The sequence below is a fragment of the Crocodylus porosus genome, unplaced genomic scaffold (genome assembly GCF_001723895.1).
Source record: "Crocodylus porosus isolate Cpor-Errol unplaced genomic scaffold, CroPor_comp1, whole genome shotgun sequence".
Taxonomy (NCBI): domain Eukaryota; kingdom Metazoa; phylum Chordata; order Crocodylia; family Crocodylidae; genus Crocodylus; species Crocodylus porosus.
In genome coordinates this window covers 34,086,337-34,099,872 of record NW_017728914.1, presented here as the reverse complement: position 1 = coordinate 34,099,872, position 13,536 = coordinate 34,086,337, and the positions used below count along the sequence as shown (strand labels likewise).

The following is a 13,536-nucleotide window of genomic DNA, read 5'->3' as shown; positions in this document are numbered from 1 at the left end:
ATGAATACGAGGTAGAGCTCAGCAGTCGGCTTTGGTCCAGAAAACCCCGGGGAACTATACGGTTAGGCAGTACATGTTATTTTCTATAGTGGTGACAGGTAACAGGCCAGGTCTATGAAAATTAGTCAGACGTATGAGAGGAGGATTTCCGTCACCCGAAGAATACACTGCATTTGAAAGCGTGTCTAAATCTAAGCCGAGCCTGCAGTTGGTCCAAGAAATGATTGCACACAAAAAGCTGAACCTCTCACATAGTTCCTGGACTATCACAGCTACAGCATCACTCGAGCACTACCAGTAACATGTTGTCTGGTTGGCACAGAGAGCACAGGCAGATACTGGTTGGGCTGGTACTGCCTGAGCACAACCACGCACCTCCGCCGCGTAGTAGCGCTGCTTCCTTATGCGGCAGGTAAGTCTCCAAAAAGCCTAACGAGAGGGTCTCAGGCCAGAGGAGCTGTTCTGAAGTCCTAAATTCACAGTCATTGCTAATGGTGGTGATGAAATGATGCAATGGAGCAGGAACTTTGAGGTTGGTGACGATGAAGTCTATCGGTAAGAAATGTGGGGTCTAGTTGAATTCCCTCCCTAACAGGGGGCCTGGTGTGCTTTCAGAAAGCAAGCAGTTAAAATACTAAATGCAAATTGCTTTTGGTGTCTTCTACCCCTAAATCCTCCGCAAGAGCCATCCTGGACATACAACTTCAGCCCCTGATCCTCAAGGTCACCAAGCAATAGTTGATCAGCCCCAGAGGCCTAGTAGCAGATGCTCTCATGCAATTTTTTCTCATCAAGCTGCATGCACTTCAATCAAGGCTTGCTGAGACCTAACACAATGTAGATTTGGGGATCGTCATAGTAAAGTAGACGTCAAGGACAGCAGCGGTTTGTCCAGTGATGGGTCTCTCAGCTATGAGGCTCGAGCTAATAATAAAAAATATAGTTCCTTGAGAGACAACACCGATGGGGTATGTCACCGGTTGAGAGCGCAATGCCAGTCACGCTGAAGACGTTGTGTGTTGGCTTGTTCGGCTGTGGCTGGCCTCAAAATCCCTGTGGCCTGCACTGTTTTCAGCCATTTCAGACTCTTCTGAGCGCTCGTTAACTTTGTGTCCTCTCCCCACAACTCTTGTGCCCTCACTGCAGGACTACAGAGTGAACATTTTCCTGCGGCAGCAGTGGAATGACCCGCGGCTGGCGTACAACGAGTACCCTGACGATTCCCTGGACTTGGATCCGTCTATGTTGGACTCCATCTGGAAGCCCGACTTGTTCTTTGCCAATGAGAAAGGGGCCCACTTCCACGAGATCACCACAGACAACAAACTCCTCCGAATTTCCAGGAACGGCAACGTCCTCTACAGTATCAGGTGAAGCAAATAAAGGGGAGGCTCTCTGCGGGAAGGGGCAGAAAGGAAGGAAAGAGAATGGTGGGGGGGGAATTGGGAAATAAACAGAGAACTAGCAGTCACCTGGGAAGTGAGTTGATTGGAACATTTTCTTCATCAGAAAACACAGATTCAGCTAATGCAAAACTTTTAGGAGAAAACGCCACGTTTAGGACACGTTAGGAAATCTGGTCATCACACCAGATGACAAAGCCAACATGTTTAACGATTTCTTTCCCTCCATTTTCCTGAGCAGGGACCGGAACAGCCACCCCCACACTGAGGCCCCCTCAGGCCCCAGGGGAGGTGCACCCAGGCCAAGGGTTAGTGAGGAACTAGTTAGGGAGCTTCTGGAGGGACTGGACGTATTCAAGTCAGCCAGTCCAGACGATCTCCACCCCTAGAGTACTAAAGGAATTGGCCGAGGTCATTGCAGGACCCCTGGCACAGCTGTATGAGCACTCGTGGTGCTCTGGTGAGGGGCCAGAGGACGGGAAGAGGGCCAATGTGGTTCCCATCTTCAAAAAGGGGAGGAAGGAGGACCTGGGAACTATAGGCCAGTCAGTCTTACCTCGATCCTGGGCAAGCTGTTTGAGAAAATTATTCTAGCACACATCCACGAGGGACCAGCATGGGAGGTCATGCTTAGGGGCAAGCAACACAGGTTCATTAGCGGCAGGTCCTGTCAGACCAACCTGGTGGCCTTCTACGACCAGGTCACCAAATCCTTGGATGCAGGTGTCGTGGTGGATGTAGCCTTCCTGGACTCTAGGAAGGCCTTCGACACTGTCTCTCACCCCGTTCTCATTAAGCAACTGGGGGCTGTGGTGTCGCCAACTGGCCGGAGGGCAGCGCCCAGAGAGCGGTGGTGGACAGGTCCTATTTGACCTGGAGGGACGTGGGCAGTGGGGTCCCCCAGGGCTCGGTCCTCGGGCCCACGCTGTTCAACATCTTCATCAGTGACTTGGACGAGGGGGTAAAAAGCACCCTGTTCAAATCTGCTGATGACACTAAGATGTGGGGGGATGTGGGCACGCTAGAAGGGGCGAATAGGCTGCAATTGGACCTGGACAGGTTACAGGGGCGGGCAGATGAGAGTAGGATGGGATTCAACACCGACAAGTGCAAGATGCTGCACATGGGGAGGAACAACCGGCACCATACCTACAGGCTGGGGAACTCCCTTCTCGTCAGGGCAGAGGCAGAAAAGGATCCTGGAGTCATCATCGACTCCAAGATGAACATGGGCCGGCAGTGTGGGGGTCAGGAAGGCCGACTGCACCTTGTCCTGCATGCACAGATGCATCTCGAGCAGGTCCAGGGAGGTGACCCTCCCCCTCTGTGCGGCACTGGTCAGGCCGCAGCAGGAGGACTGCGTCCAGTTCTGGGCACCGCGCTTCAGGAGGGATGTGGACAGCACGGAGAGGGTCCAGAGGAGGCCACTTGCATGGTCGGGGGGCAGCAGGGCAGGCCCTACGAGGAGAGGCGACGGGGCCTGAACCTCCACAAGAGAAGGCCGAGGGGGATCTAGTTCCCTGTTACAAACTACTCAGGGGGGACCAGCAGGCACTGGGGGAGTCCCTGTTCCCCCAAGCACGGCCAGGAGCGACCAGGAATAACAGTCACAAGCTGGCAGAGGGGAGATTTAGGCTAGATATCAGGAGGCGCGACTTCACGGTCAGGGCGGCTAGGGTCTGGAACCAACTTCCAAGAGAAGTGGTGCTGGCTCCTACCCTGGGGGTCTTTAAGAGGAGGCTAGATGAACACCTTGCCGGGGTCGTTTGACCCCAGTACTCTTTCCTGCCATGGCAGGGGATCAGACTCGATGATCTACTCAGGTCCCTTCTGACCCTAGAAACTATGAAACTATCTGTTTTGGCAAATTTCCTAACTTAGGAAAATGTTTGAAAAAAATGGAAAATAACAGTTTTCCTGTTGAAAATTATGTTGGCATAAAACGTACATTAGTTAACGATAAGAAAAAAAATCAGAGTGTTTCAGAATTATTGGGAAAGAATAGTTCAGTTGACTCAAACCATACATTTTTGTTGTTGTTGTTTTAAATTTTTTGCTTAATGAATAATTTTGTCTGTCTTTGGGCACCATGAGAAATTCTGATCTCTCAAATTTTTTGAGGGATGGCAAAACCTTATAACCCCTGACCTCCCTGGACTCAGAAGTTTAAGTCCCAACAAGGTGACTTGCAGCCCCCATTGAGGTAAGATCCAAAATGACGGCATTAGGATGGCAAGGTGGTGGCAGCAAATGCTGTCCTTTGGCTGCTTATGTCAGATTTTACAATCAGTTTTTAATTGTGTCACTAAACCTGGATGGGATGGGGCTCAATGGTGTGCCATAGGTCTTCTACCCCACTCTCTCTGGTTTCACAGGCCTTGAGAGCCTATAACTTCATTAAGGACTTTGGTGTGTTGGAGCAGCTTGCAGGTCTGTAACCCTGAGAGTTATGTCAGCAGTAGCAAGACACAGCTACAAGCAGGTCCCCCACATTGAACAAGTTGAATGGTAGAGACCAGACTAAGAGAAACAGCCTGGTCCTCCAAGCTGATACTTGGCCATGAGGTCAACAACCTTATCTCATAAAAAAAGCCAACAGTCTGGAACCAAAACTTCCACCCCAATAGACTTTAAAAAAAAAACAAGTTTAATTAGGCCAAGAGAGACACCCTTCTGCTCTTAAAGCTCAGGTGCCCATGCTGCAATCGGAGCAGCTGTGGCATTCAGCATCATAACAACGTTATGCTCCCAAACACCCACAGATTAGTTGGAGTGTTTTGCTCTGGGCTGAAATGGCTTTGACTATTACAGAGACCTCAGCTTTCCAAGTCCGAAGGGAAAAGAAAATCAACTATCCACTCTGAAATGCCTTCCAAAGGCCTGGGCAAAGTACAGCGAATAAAACTGTTCTCTTCTGGCCTCCCTACAGCCAGGCACGCTCGTTCTCCCCGGGGTTTTCAGGTTTCGGCCCTTTACAAATGGAGCTGTGTTGACTAAACACCTTACGTAACACTCCTGTCACATGTGTTTATGTAAATGAATGTTGTGTGTGAGTGCAAGAGCGTGCACACATTAGGAAGGGACCTGATATGTTCAAAACCCATCCACATTCACATGCAAACACACGCAGGCGTGTGCGCAGACCGACTGAGTGAAATCAAACTAAAATTTCAAGGGGCTTTGCCGAAGTTGTCATCTGTAAATATAAGCTAGCAGGAAATCCTCTCTCAGACCAGATGAAGGGCGCTTAAAGACCCCATATCTGTCCCTTAGCCCTCCCAACTATATAAGCTAGTCCGATAAAAGGTATTACCCAACCAGCCCCCCAAACCTGGATTCCCCCAGGAAAGGTTTCAGTTTCAAAGAAGTCATGTTATCCGACCAAAGAACAGAATTCATACAGACTCCTAGCCTGAACTTGGTGTCTTTTTCTCAGCATTACTCCTCTGTCATATAATCCTAGAAACTGAGGGTTGGGAGGGACCTCAGGAGGTCACATTGAGTCCAACCCCCTGCTCCAAGCAGGACCAGCCCCAACTACATCATCCCAAAGCTTTGTCTAGCCGGGGCTTAAAAACCTCCAAGGATGGAGATCCCACTCCCTCTCTGGGTAGCCTGGTCCAGTATTTTGCTAGAGCTACTGGGTCCTTGACCATTTCAGTGGATCTGAACCAACTGTGCTGCTCCTACTTTAACAGACACCGATGGGCACCGGAGGGTGTTTAGTCATTCCCCCATCTCTCTCCTCTTCCCAGGATCACGCTAACACTGGCATGTCCCATGGACCTGAAGAACTTCCCCATGGATGTCCAGACGTGCATCATGCAGCTGGAGAGCTGTGAGTACAGATAGTTTCCCCTCTCAAAAGCGAATTGCCAGCCTCCCTCTGCCTGGGTGCAGTCAGGGTCTCAAGGCCAAAGTTGGGGCCCATTTCCCTCCTTGCCTTCATCTCTCATGCAAGAGCACAGGCACACACCTGTTGCTCACTACAGACCCCCTCCATCCTCTATTTCTCCTTTCTCTCTACTGATCTCCCTTTCGCCCCTCTGCCTAGCAGGAAACCACTTGCAGTTTCTATTCACCCGTTCCCAGTCACAATTCCCAGCTAATCCAGGCACCGTTATGACCACTCCTGCTCACCCAGGTTTCCACTCTCAGGTCTGTCTGGGCAGCACACAAACCCAAAGCCTGTCCCAGAGCTCACAAGAGATTTTTCCAGGCTTCTGCCTTGCAACAGGGCTGCAATACCATCCCTTTCTGGTTTGCATGAGAAAGCTCACATGTCCTATCCCCCCTCTCTCGACAGTTGGCTACACAATGAATGACCTGATATTCGAATGGCAAGAGAAAGGTGCCGTGCAGGTTGCAGATGGCTTAACGTTGCCTCAGTTTATCCTGAAGGAAGAGAAAGACTTGCGGTACTGCACCAAGCATTATAACACAGGTGAGTCACGGGACACCAGCACCATGCATTAATAATGACTGTGCCAAGACTAGCAATGCACGGCCTTCCCCCACCACATCTCCCCTGCCCAGGAAAAACCCTTTTTAAGCCAGCAAAGCCAAATTTCAGAGAGCCATTGCATACGGATGCCGGGAGACTCCCATGCCCTACCAGAAACTCCTGTCTTTCTCAGGCAAGTTCACCTGCATAGAAGCCCGTTTCCACCTGGAGCGCCAGATGGGCTACTACCTGATCCAGATGTACATCCCCAGCCTGCTGATTGTCATCTTGTCCTGGATCTCCTTCTGGATCAACATGGACGCCGCCCCTGCCCGCGTGGGCCTGGGCATCACCACCGTGCTGACCATGACCACCCAGAGCTCTGGTTCCCGAGCGTCACTGCCCAAGGTATGAAGCTCACCTGTGCCTCATGGGGGAATTGCAGGGACTGGGGAAACTCATTCAAACCTGCTCGCTTTGCATTTTGGGTTAGGTCGCACGCACCCATAATACCTATCCACAGAACTGGCACAAGTGGCTGTCTCTTGGGTTGCTCCCAATTCAGGGAACAAGAGAGAGCCCTTTGGATTCAAGCAGATTGGCTGTAGCTTATAGAAGGAGCATTGCAACCCAGCATCACACCACCCCAGCAAACATCTCACTCACACCCCTCTACCGCCAGTACTGGCTTTCAGGTTCATGGTAATCACCTGCATTCCAGTATCAGTATAAAACCTGATCCACTAAGAAGAAAACATCTTTTTCCTATCATTCAGTTTACAGGGGGACAACCCCTGAGCTAGGCAAAACTCTGGGCCAGGAGCCCTGCACACAAAGCATTAAGTTTGCAGGCTAGTGACATTAAAAAAAAAAATTCCCTGTATTTGAAAAGAAAGCAGGAATTTACAATTGTGGATCTAGACTTTTGAAAAGACTTTCCAGACTTTTGAAAAATTCCCTGTGTTTGAAAAGAAAGCAGGAATTTATCATTGTGAATCCAGACTTTTGAAAAGGGGGGTGCAGATGCGGTGGTGCATCATCACGTATAAAACAGCATCTATTTTTCTCCAGTTGAAAAGAAACTAGAAGCTGTACTAATAGGCCAGAGACTGAGGGCTGGATGATTCGGTGTAAGACTGAAGCAAAAAAACAAAGATAACTTCATTGATGTGAAAGCCATTGCAGGGCTGTGAAATAGGAGCTTCATTACCAGGAGCAGTGAACAGAGCACAGAAGTGCAGAGCAAAGGCTAGCTTGATGGGTGGAAGGTGGAGACCATTTAAATGTCTCACAGTCTCCCACCCTGTCTCCACCGCCCAGGTGTCCTACGTGAAGGCCATTGACATCTGGATGGCCGTGTGCTTGCTGTTCGTGTTCTCGGCCCTTCTGGAGTACGCTGCTGTCAACTTCGTCTCTCGGCAGCACAAAGAGCTGCTCAGGTTCAGAAGGAAGAGGAGGCACCATAAGGTAAGACACAAGTCATGCAAAGCACAGATGGGACCAGTGAGTCCCAGCACGCTCAGCCCTCAGTATCTTCCCATGTGGCCAGCTGGATCCAGTAAGTGGCACTCAGAAAAGTCCCATTTATATAAAGAGACAGATAGGAGGGACAGGGAACAAAATGCCTGGTGGGCTCAACTGCTTGTGAGACTCATCTTGGGTGCAGTCCAGTCCAGATAAAGGGATGCCTCTCTAAAAGGTTATGAGCAACTTCTGTAGGCAGCAATGCTTTGGCAGTGCTTGCAGAAGTGCTGCTCCTTGTTGAGGTGGGGGGACGGGGAGAAAGGTGAGATGGCAAACCCCAGTGAAGCAGCCTCCTGTCCGTAGCCTGGAGGTAAGTGAGATGCTCTTTGCTTGCACTAACCCTGTGCTCAGAAGCACGTGCTGCTCAGACTGGTTGTAAGCTTCATCTCTCAATTACCCCCCTGCCAAAAAAAAAAATCTCTATGCATACTTCCCATGGCTGAAGCCAACCAGAACAGGCACACGTCAGGCAAAACCGTACTGCCTGCAGCTTGGATAGGAGTGGTGGTGGGACACTTCTGTATGTGCCCACCACAGAGATGCTGAATCACACAATAAATTAGAGAGAAATACAAAGATGGATACCGCCAGAGGCAGAGGACTATGCCTGTTGGGCTCAGGACAGCACTGTACCCGGGCACATAGACAGGCTGACAGATAGTACAGGTGTTTTCAAACTTAATAGGCAGGTGAGGTTCATCCCCCACAGTGCAAGCGTATGGCCTCTCTTGAAAGATAAATCTACAGCCGGTGTAAAAGAGTGAGATGGGAAGTGAGTCATGACTGGCCAGTCCAGCCTTGATTACAGAAGCAAAGGAGTCAAATCAAACCCATCGTGAATTCAAATCCCAGGTCGGTAACTTCTAGGCCATCTACTGCTGTGCTCTGCCTCAGTTTCCCCATCTGGGTGCTTAGCACTTCTTACCTGTACAAAACCTACTGAGATCCAAACGCTATGTAAAGGCAAAACATAAAAGCCATGGAAGCCAACAGCCCGCCTCTGCTAATGGCACAGGATCAGGCCCTTGCTGGTTCGATAAAAAACAAGCCCTTTCTGGTCTTGCGGGAGTGGGGAATGCCTGCTTAGTAGTCTCAGCTAAAACCTCCCAGCGCCGTTGCCTCATCACGCCTTCATCTCTTAATCCCGATTGAGGCATCTCGCTTCTACCGAGCCAGGCAGAGGCACGCAGACCGCCCTGGAGGACTGTTGATAAAACAATCATAAAATCACTAGTCGAATGATCATTTAGAGCGCTACGTTTGCCAGGGACCTCCCACCGAGCACCAGGCTGCTCAGCCAATCCCCGCCTAGCCTCTCTGTGGATTTAATTGGAGCCACGCTTAAACGAGCCCGCTCGCAGCAAAAGGAAGGCAACAAGGTTTGTGCTCCTGTTGCCAACCCGCGGAGCTGATTGCGAATATGCAAATGGCCTGGTAATGCCAGGCAATGTTTTGAGATGTCTGTCTTGTTCCAGGCGTGAGACATCAGCCTCCCACAAAGCAATGGATTAATAAAGGGCCTTGGCTGAAGGGCTGATCCAACTGCTCCTTTGGTGCAACCCCTCAGCTCAGACAGATGTTCCCCAGTGGCTACCCAGGGTTCAAGCCTTGCTAGCCCCTTTAGCCTCTGCTCCAGTCACTTGATCCAAACTGCATAAACACAGGTGAAGCCAGAGGCAGTCTGTTTTCATGGCATTTAGCAATGGACACAAGTTGACTTCCCTGCCTGCAATGAGGTTCTCTCTCCCCTGCAACAAAATGCCTTTCCAGACTTTATTCCTCTCCCTGAAGTCTTCACTCTGAACTCATCTGTGTATAGGACACAGCTGGTCTGGTCATACTGCTTGTGGCTGTACTCTGCATGCACCTTGCATGTCTGAACCTTTGCCCTGGAGCCAGAGGGGCTGGCTATCTAGTCTGTATGCCAAGAGATCGCAAAACCCAGGTTATCGTTCAAAGGGGCCTGTTTCATCCTTTTGCCCTTGCAAACAAGGCATTTCTGTGTGCAAAATGGGTATGCAGCAATGCAAACCGCATGTGCAAATGAGATGGGCAGCCAGTCTTTGTCAGCATCAGCCTGCAGGCCTGTACTTCCGCAGGCATCAGTAGAGGAAAGCAGCCCACACAGGCTGCAAAGCCGGGAAAAAATGTGAATCCAGCGGCTCTTTGCTCTTTCCTCATTTTTCCTGTGCAGAGAATGATGTGCTTTGAGAAAATCCCTGAGTGCGTGTGCTATCACACACATTCAGAGCAAGCTGAATGCAGAACTCATCACGGATCTACTTGGGCCTAAACAGACCGATTCGGCCACACTCCTTACTCATGGGTGCAGAGTACCAATGATTCATGAAACTGCAAATGATACCTGAGACTTCAAAAAATATTCCACAACACCCCCCCGAGCGTTGCTGATTATAACACTCCTGGCTATTTACCCAGAACTCCCTTTCTTCTTTTTCTTTGCTTAAAAAAAGAGGCATGCAGAAGCAATGCCACATCACCATCACTTTCAAACAGCAAACCATCACAGGGACCTGCTTCCAGACCTGTTTCTGCCCCATAGCTCCTTTGTCCAGTCTGCCACTGGCAAATACCTGCTACGGTTTAGGAAGCTGAGAATGACTTGATGCCTGTGCATGTTTTCTACACCTTTAAGGACCGGACTACTCTGGCCTGGCACAGCCCTGGGGGACTTTTCCACCCTCTGCCGCCAGAGGCTGACCCCAAGAAAACCTGCTTGCTGCCTCATCGGCTGCTCTGTTTCCTTTTCATTGCTGCTCTCTGCCCATCCAAGACATTTGAATTAGAAAGAGGTAAATCTGGAGATACAATGCTCCCCCACACAGGATGAATTTGCAGAGAACTGAGCCTGGCTTATAAAGGGTGAGAGGAAAGGAGAAATCTGCAATGAATATTATTTGCAATAAATTATCTGTATACATGCACGCAAGTCGAGACTTCCCGGTAAGGACTGACTTGTGCACCGAATTTGCATGGACGTAGATACACACGGACACAGTTTCTGTGCACCTAATTTTTCAGGGAAGGCTGCAGGTTGTCAGCACTGCTGGAAAAAGCAGGCATAAGTAATGGTATAAAGGGCATGTTTGATATTAAGACGCTCGGGTGCACTGGAATCTCCAGCTGGAGAGAGGATACCGGTGCGGAGCTATAGCAAGAAACCTTTTGAATCCTCCGGGAGATGGTGCAGGAGGAAGCCTGCCCCCATGGCACTTGGTATGTGACTCACCTGTCCTTCCAGCCCAGCTCTTCCAGGCAGAGAATTATTAACCTGCAGCCCTCAGCTTCTTGCTTTGGTCCTCTGCCACCTGCCGGCAACCGCAGGAATTAGTCACCTCCCTGTCGCAAACCTGAGCCTGGCGATGCTGTCTCATAGAGTCAAGCAGGAGACCAGAGACCGAAGTAATTTGAAGATTAAAAAGCCACCCCCTGCTTTGAGATTCATAGAATCACAGAAAATGAGTCTGGAAGGGAGCTCAAGAGGTCGCATCTAGTCTAACCCCCGGCCCCAGCAGGACCAGCCCCAGCAACATCATCCCAGCCAAGGCTTTGTCTAGCTGGTCTTTAAAACCTGAAAGGATGGAGGCTCCACAACCTCTCCGGGTAACTTTTCAGAGTGCTTTATTACCCTCCTTATGAAAAAGTTTTTCCTTATATCTAACCCTTGCTGCAGCTTGAGCCCATTGCTCCTTGTCCTGTCATCTGCCCCCACTGAGACCAGCCCAACTCCATCCTCTTTCCAGCCCCCCTCCAGGGAGGTGAAGGCTGCTATTCAATCCCCCTCAGTCTTCTCTTCTCCAGACTAAATCAGCCCACTTCCCTCAGCCTCTCCTCACAAATCATGTCCCTCATCCCCCAAACCATTTTTGCTGCCCTCCTCTCCAATTCACACACATCCTTTCTGTCGTGGGGGGGCCCAAAACTGGACACGGGACTCCAGATGTGGCCTCCCCAGTGCTGAATAGAAAGGAGGAATTCACTGCCCTCGATCAGGTGCCTCTCCCCGTTCGTGTCCAAAGTCTCGTCCACCAGGGAGGAAAACCCACCTAAATAGCTGATGAACCGCATTTCTCAGCAACTCTATATTCTAAAAGTTTGCCCGGTCAACACACTGGAGTCTCCTTCTTTCTGGAGTAGGGATAGTTATTTCTATGGACTTCAGCCTGTCTCCAATCTCAGTTCTCACTGAGGCCAGAGCATAGCGAGCCACCGGGGATGCTACCCATGCTCTGAAGACAGGCAGGTTGCTGTTGTGGGAACATCCATCCCTGATCTGGGCCGGTTCTCCCGCTACGGCACATCACTTCCTTCCTCCTTAAGCGACAGGTTTTTAAGGGACCTATAGGACTAGGTGTCTGAAACCGATAGGAGAAACCTGGTACCACCACAGACATCTTGATAGAAAAGCTGATGAGCGTAACAACCTGTCCATCCTCAGAGGCACTGCAAGAGACAAATGCTTTACGGGGTGTGAGGTCTCCCATGCTATGGTGCTAGAAAGGGACCTCAGAGACAGATGGACAAGGGAGGAGAGGAGGGGAGCCGCAGAAGTGGCCCATCCAGGGGCAGGAAGCAGGCAGGGCCCATCGGTAAGTCACGCGCTGCACCAGCTTGTCAAGGCTTTGCCTTTCACTCTTGGCTGTCCTTCATAGCGACCCGGCGGCGACTGCGAGACCCATCCATGCTGCGCAGCTATGAGCCCGCAGTAGGGGCCATCCATAAAAGACACTCTGCAAAAACGAGCAGAAGGTGGGGAGGGGGCCGTTTCTAGAAAGACAAGGGAAGAACCAGAGCAGGTGGCTGCCGGAGCACGGCACTCATAATAGTTGCACATGCCTAAATGGCTAAATAAGGGCTGGGGTGGCTCAGAGATTTGTGACACGGAGTTAAGACGCACCTTTCCAAATATTAGCATGGGCAAATGATTCGCACCCGTGAATGAGAGCCAAAAGAATTGGTTTCCAAACTTTGGGTCTGTGCAACCACCTGACTGCCTTAGTTGGAGCGCGCAGCTGCTACTCTCCATGCTCCGGTGCCCCCTCCTTCGTAAACCAAGAAAAAAAAGGGCCTGTGCTTAAGGACAAGGTAGTAGCCACATATTGGATAACACAGTGCCGATCTTTGACTGAGCGCAGAATAACAGAACATCCCTGCACTGGCTATTTCCTTGAGGAGAGGAGGAGGGAAGTCCTTGCTGGTTGGTTTCATGAGGAAGAAGAGAGGGCAAAGGCAGGGAAGGCTTGTATGGGCAGCTGGAAGGGAAGGGAAGATGGGTTCACTGCTAATCCCTGAACCCCAGCAGAGGTCTTTTTCATGGATGGCTCTTAACACCTGCAAGTCCATGTAACTCCATAAGAATCCTCCCAGGGCGGCACTGACTATCCGAGTTACATGGAGCCCATTCCTTCTGGGCGAGCCGAAAAGAAAAGAAGGTGTAGACAGGAGCTGGGGGGGAGGGACAGAAGCAAAACAGGGGATATGAACAAAAAACCCACAATGCAACCCCAAAATGACTGGCTCTGAGGAAAGCCAAGTCCATCCCGCTTTCCAACGGTGGCTGGATCCCCTGATTTGCGTCTGTGCGGAAGAAAGTAGCACCCCTCTATAAGGCTGATCTCCTAAGACGAAGGGGTTCCCCAACAGGGAGAGGCGTGTCCCCAGGGCGATCAGCGGAGAGCCTTATAGCAAGGGTGCACAGTCTATATCTCATTTTAAGTAGAGCCCTATGCTGAATCTGTTCCAGGAGGACGAAGCCGGGGAAGGCAGGTTCAACTTCTCCGCCTACGGGATGGGTCCTGCCTGTCTCCAAGCCAAGGACGGCATCTCCGTGAAAGGCGCCAACAACAACAACACAGCCAACCCGGCCCCACCCCCCTCCCGGTCCCCCGAGGAGATGCGCAAGCTCTTCCTCCAGCGAGCCAAGAAGATCGACAAGATCTCGCGCATCGGCTTCCCCATGGCTTTCCTCATCTTCAACATTTTCTACTGGATTATCTACAAGATCGTCCGCAGGGAGGATGTTCACAACCAGTGAGCCCGGCCGCATTGTGGGAGGAGAGGAGAGGCAAGAGCGCGATCCTCTATACACATGTGCAATAGCAATGCAGCGATGCATGAATTTAAGAATGTGGCAATATCTATTTA

At 50.7% G+C, this 13,536-nt stretch overlaps 1 protein-coding gene across 4 annotated transcripts in view; it reads left to right on the top strand.

Moving 5' to 3' along the window:
• The window catches only part of GLRA1 (glycine receptor alpha 1), a 51,260-nt gene extending 37,724 nt beyond the window's left edge, over nt 1–13,536 (top strand). The window contains exons 3-9 of one of the 4 annotated variants that reach the window (XM_019535391.1): nt 1,147–1,370; nt 5,159–5,241; nt 5,710–5,847; nt 6,041–6,255; nt 7,168–7,314; nt 10,179–10,184; nt 13,136–13,536. In XM_019535391.1, the coding sequence (XP_019390936.1) occupies nt 1,147–1,370; nt 5,159–5,241; nt 5,710–5,847; nt 6,041–6,255; nt 7,168–7,314; nt 10,179–10,184; nt 13,136–13,426 (1,104 nt within the window). In that variant the 3' untranslated portion in view covers nt 13,427–13,536. Of the gene's footprint in view, nt 1–1,146; nt 1,371–5,158; nt 5,242–5,709; nt 5,848–6,040; nt 6,256–7,167; nt 7,315–10,178; nt 10,185–13,111 lie in introns of all 4 variants that reach the window. The other 3 variants (XM_019535390.1, XM_019535393.1, XM_019535392.1) reach the window with 3 other exon arrangements.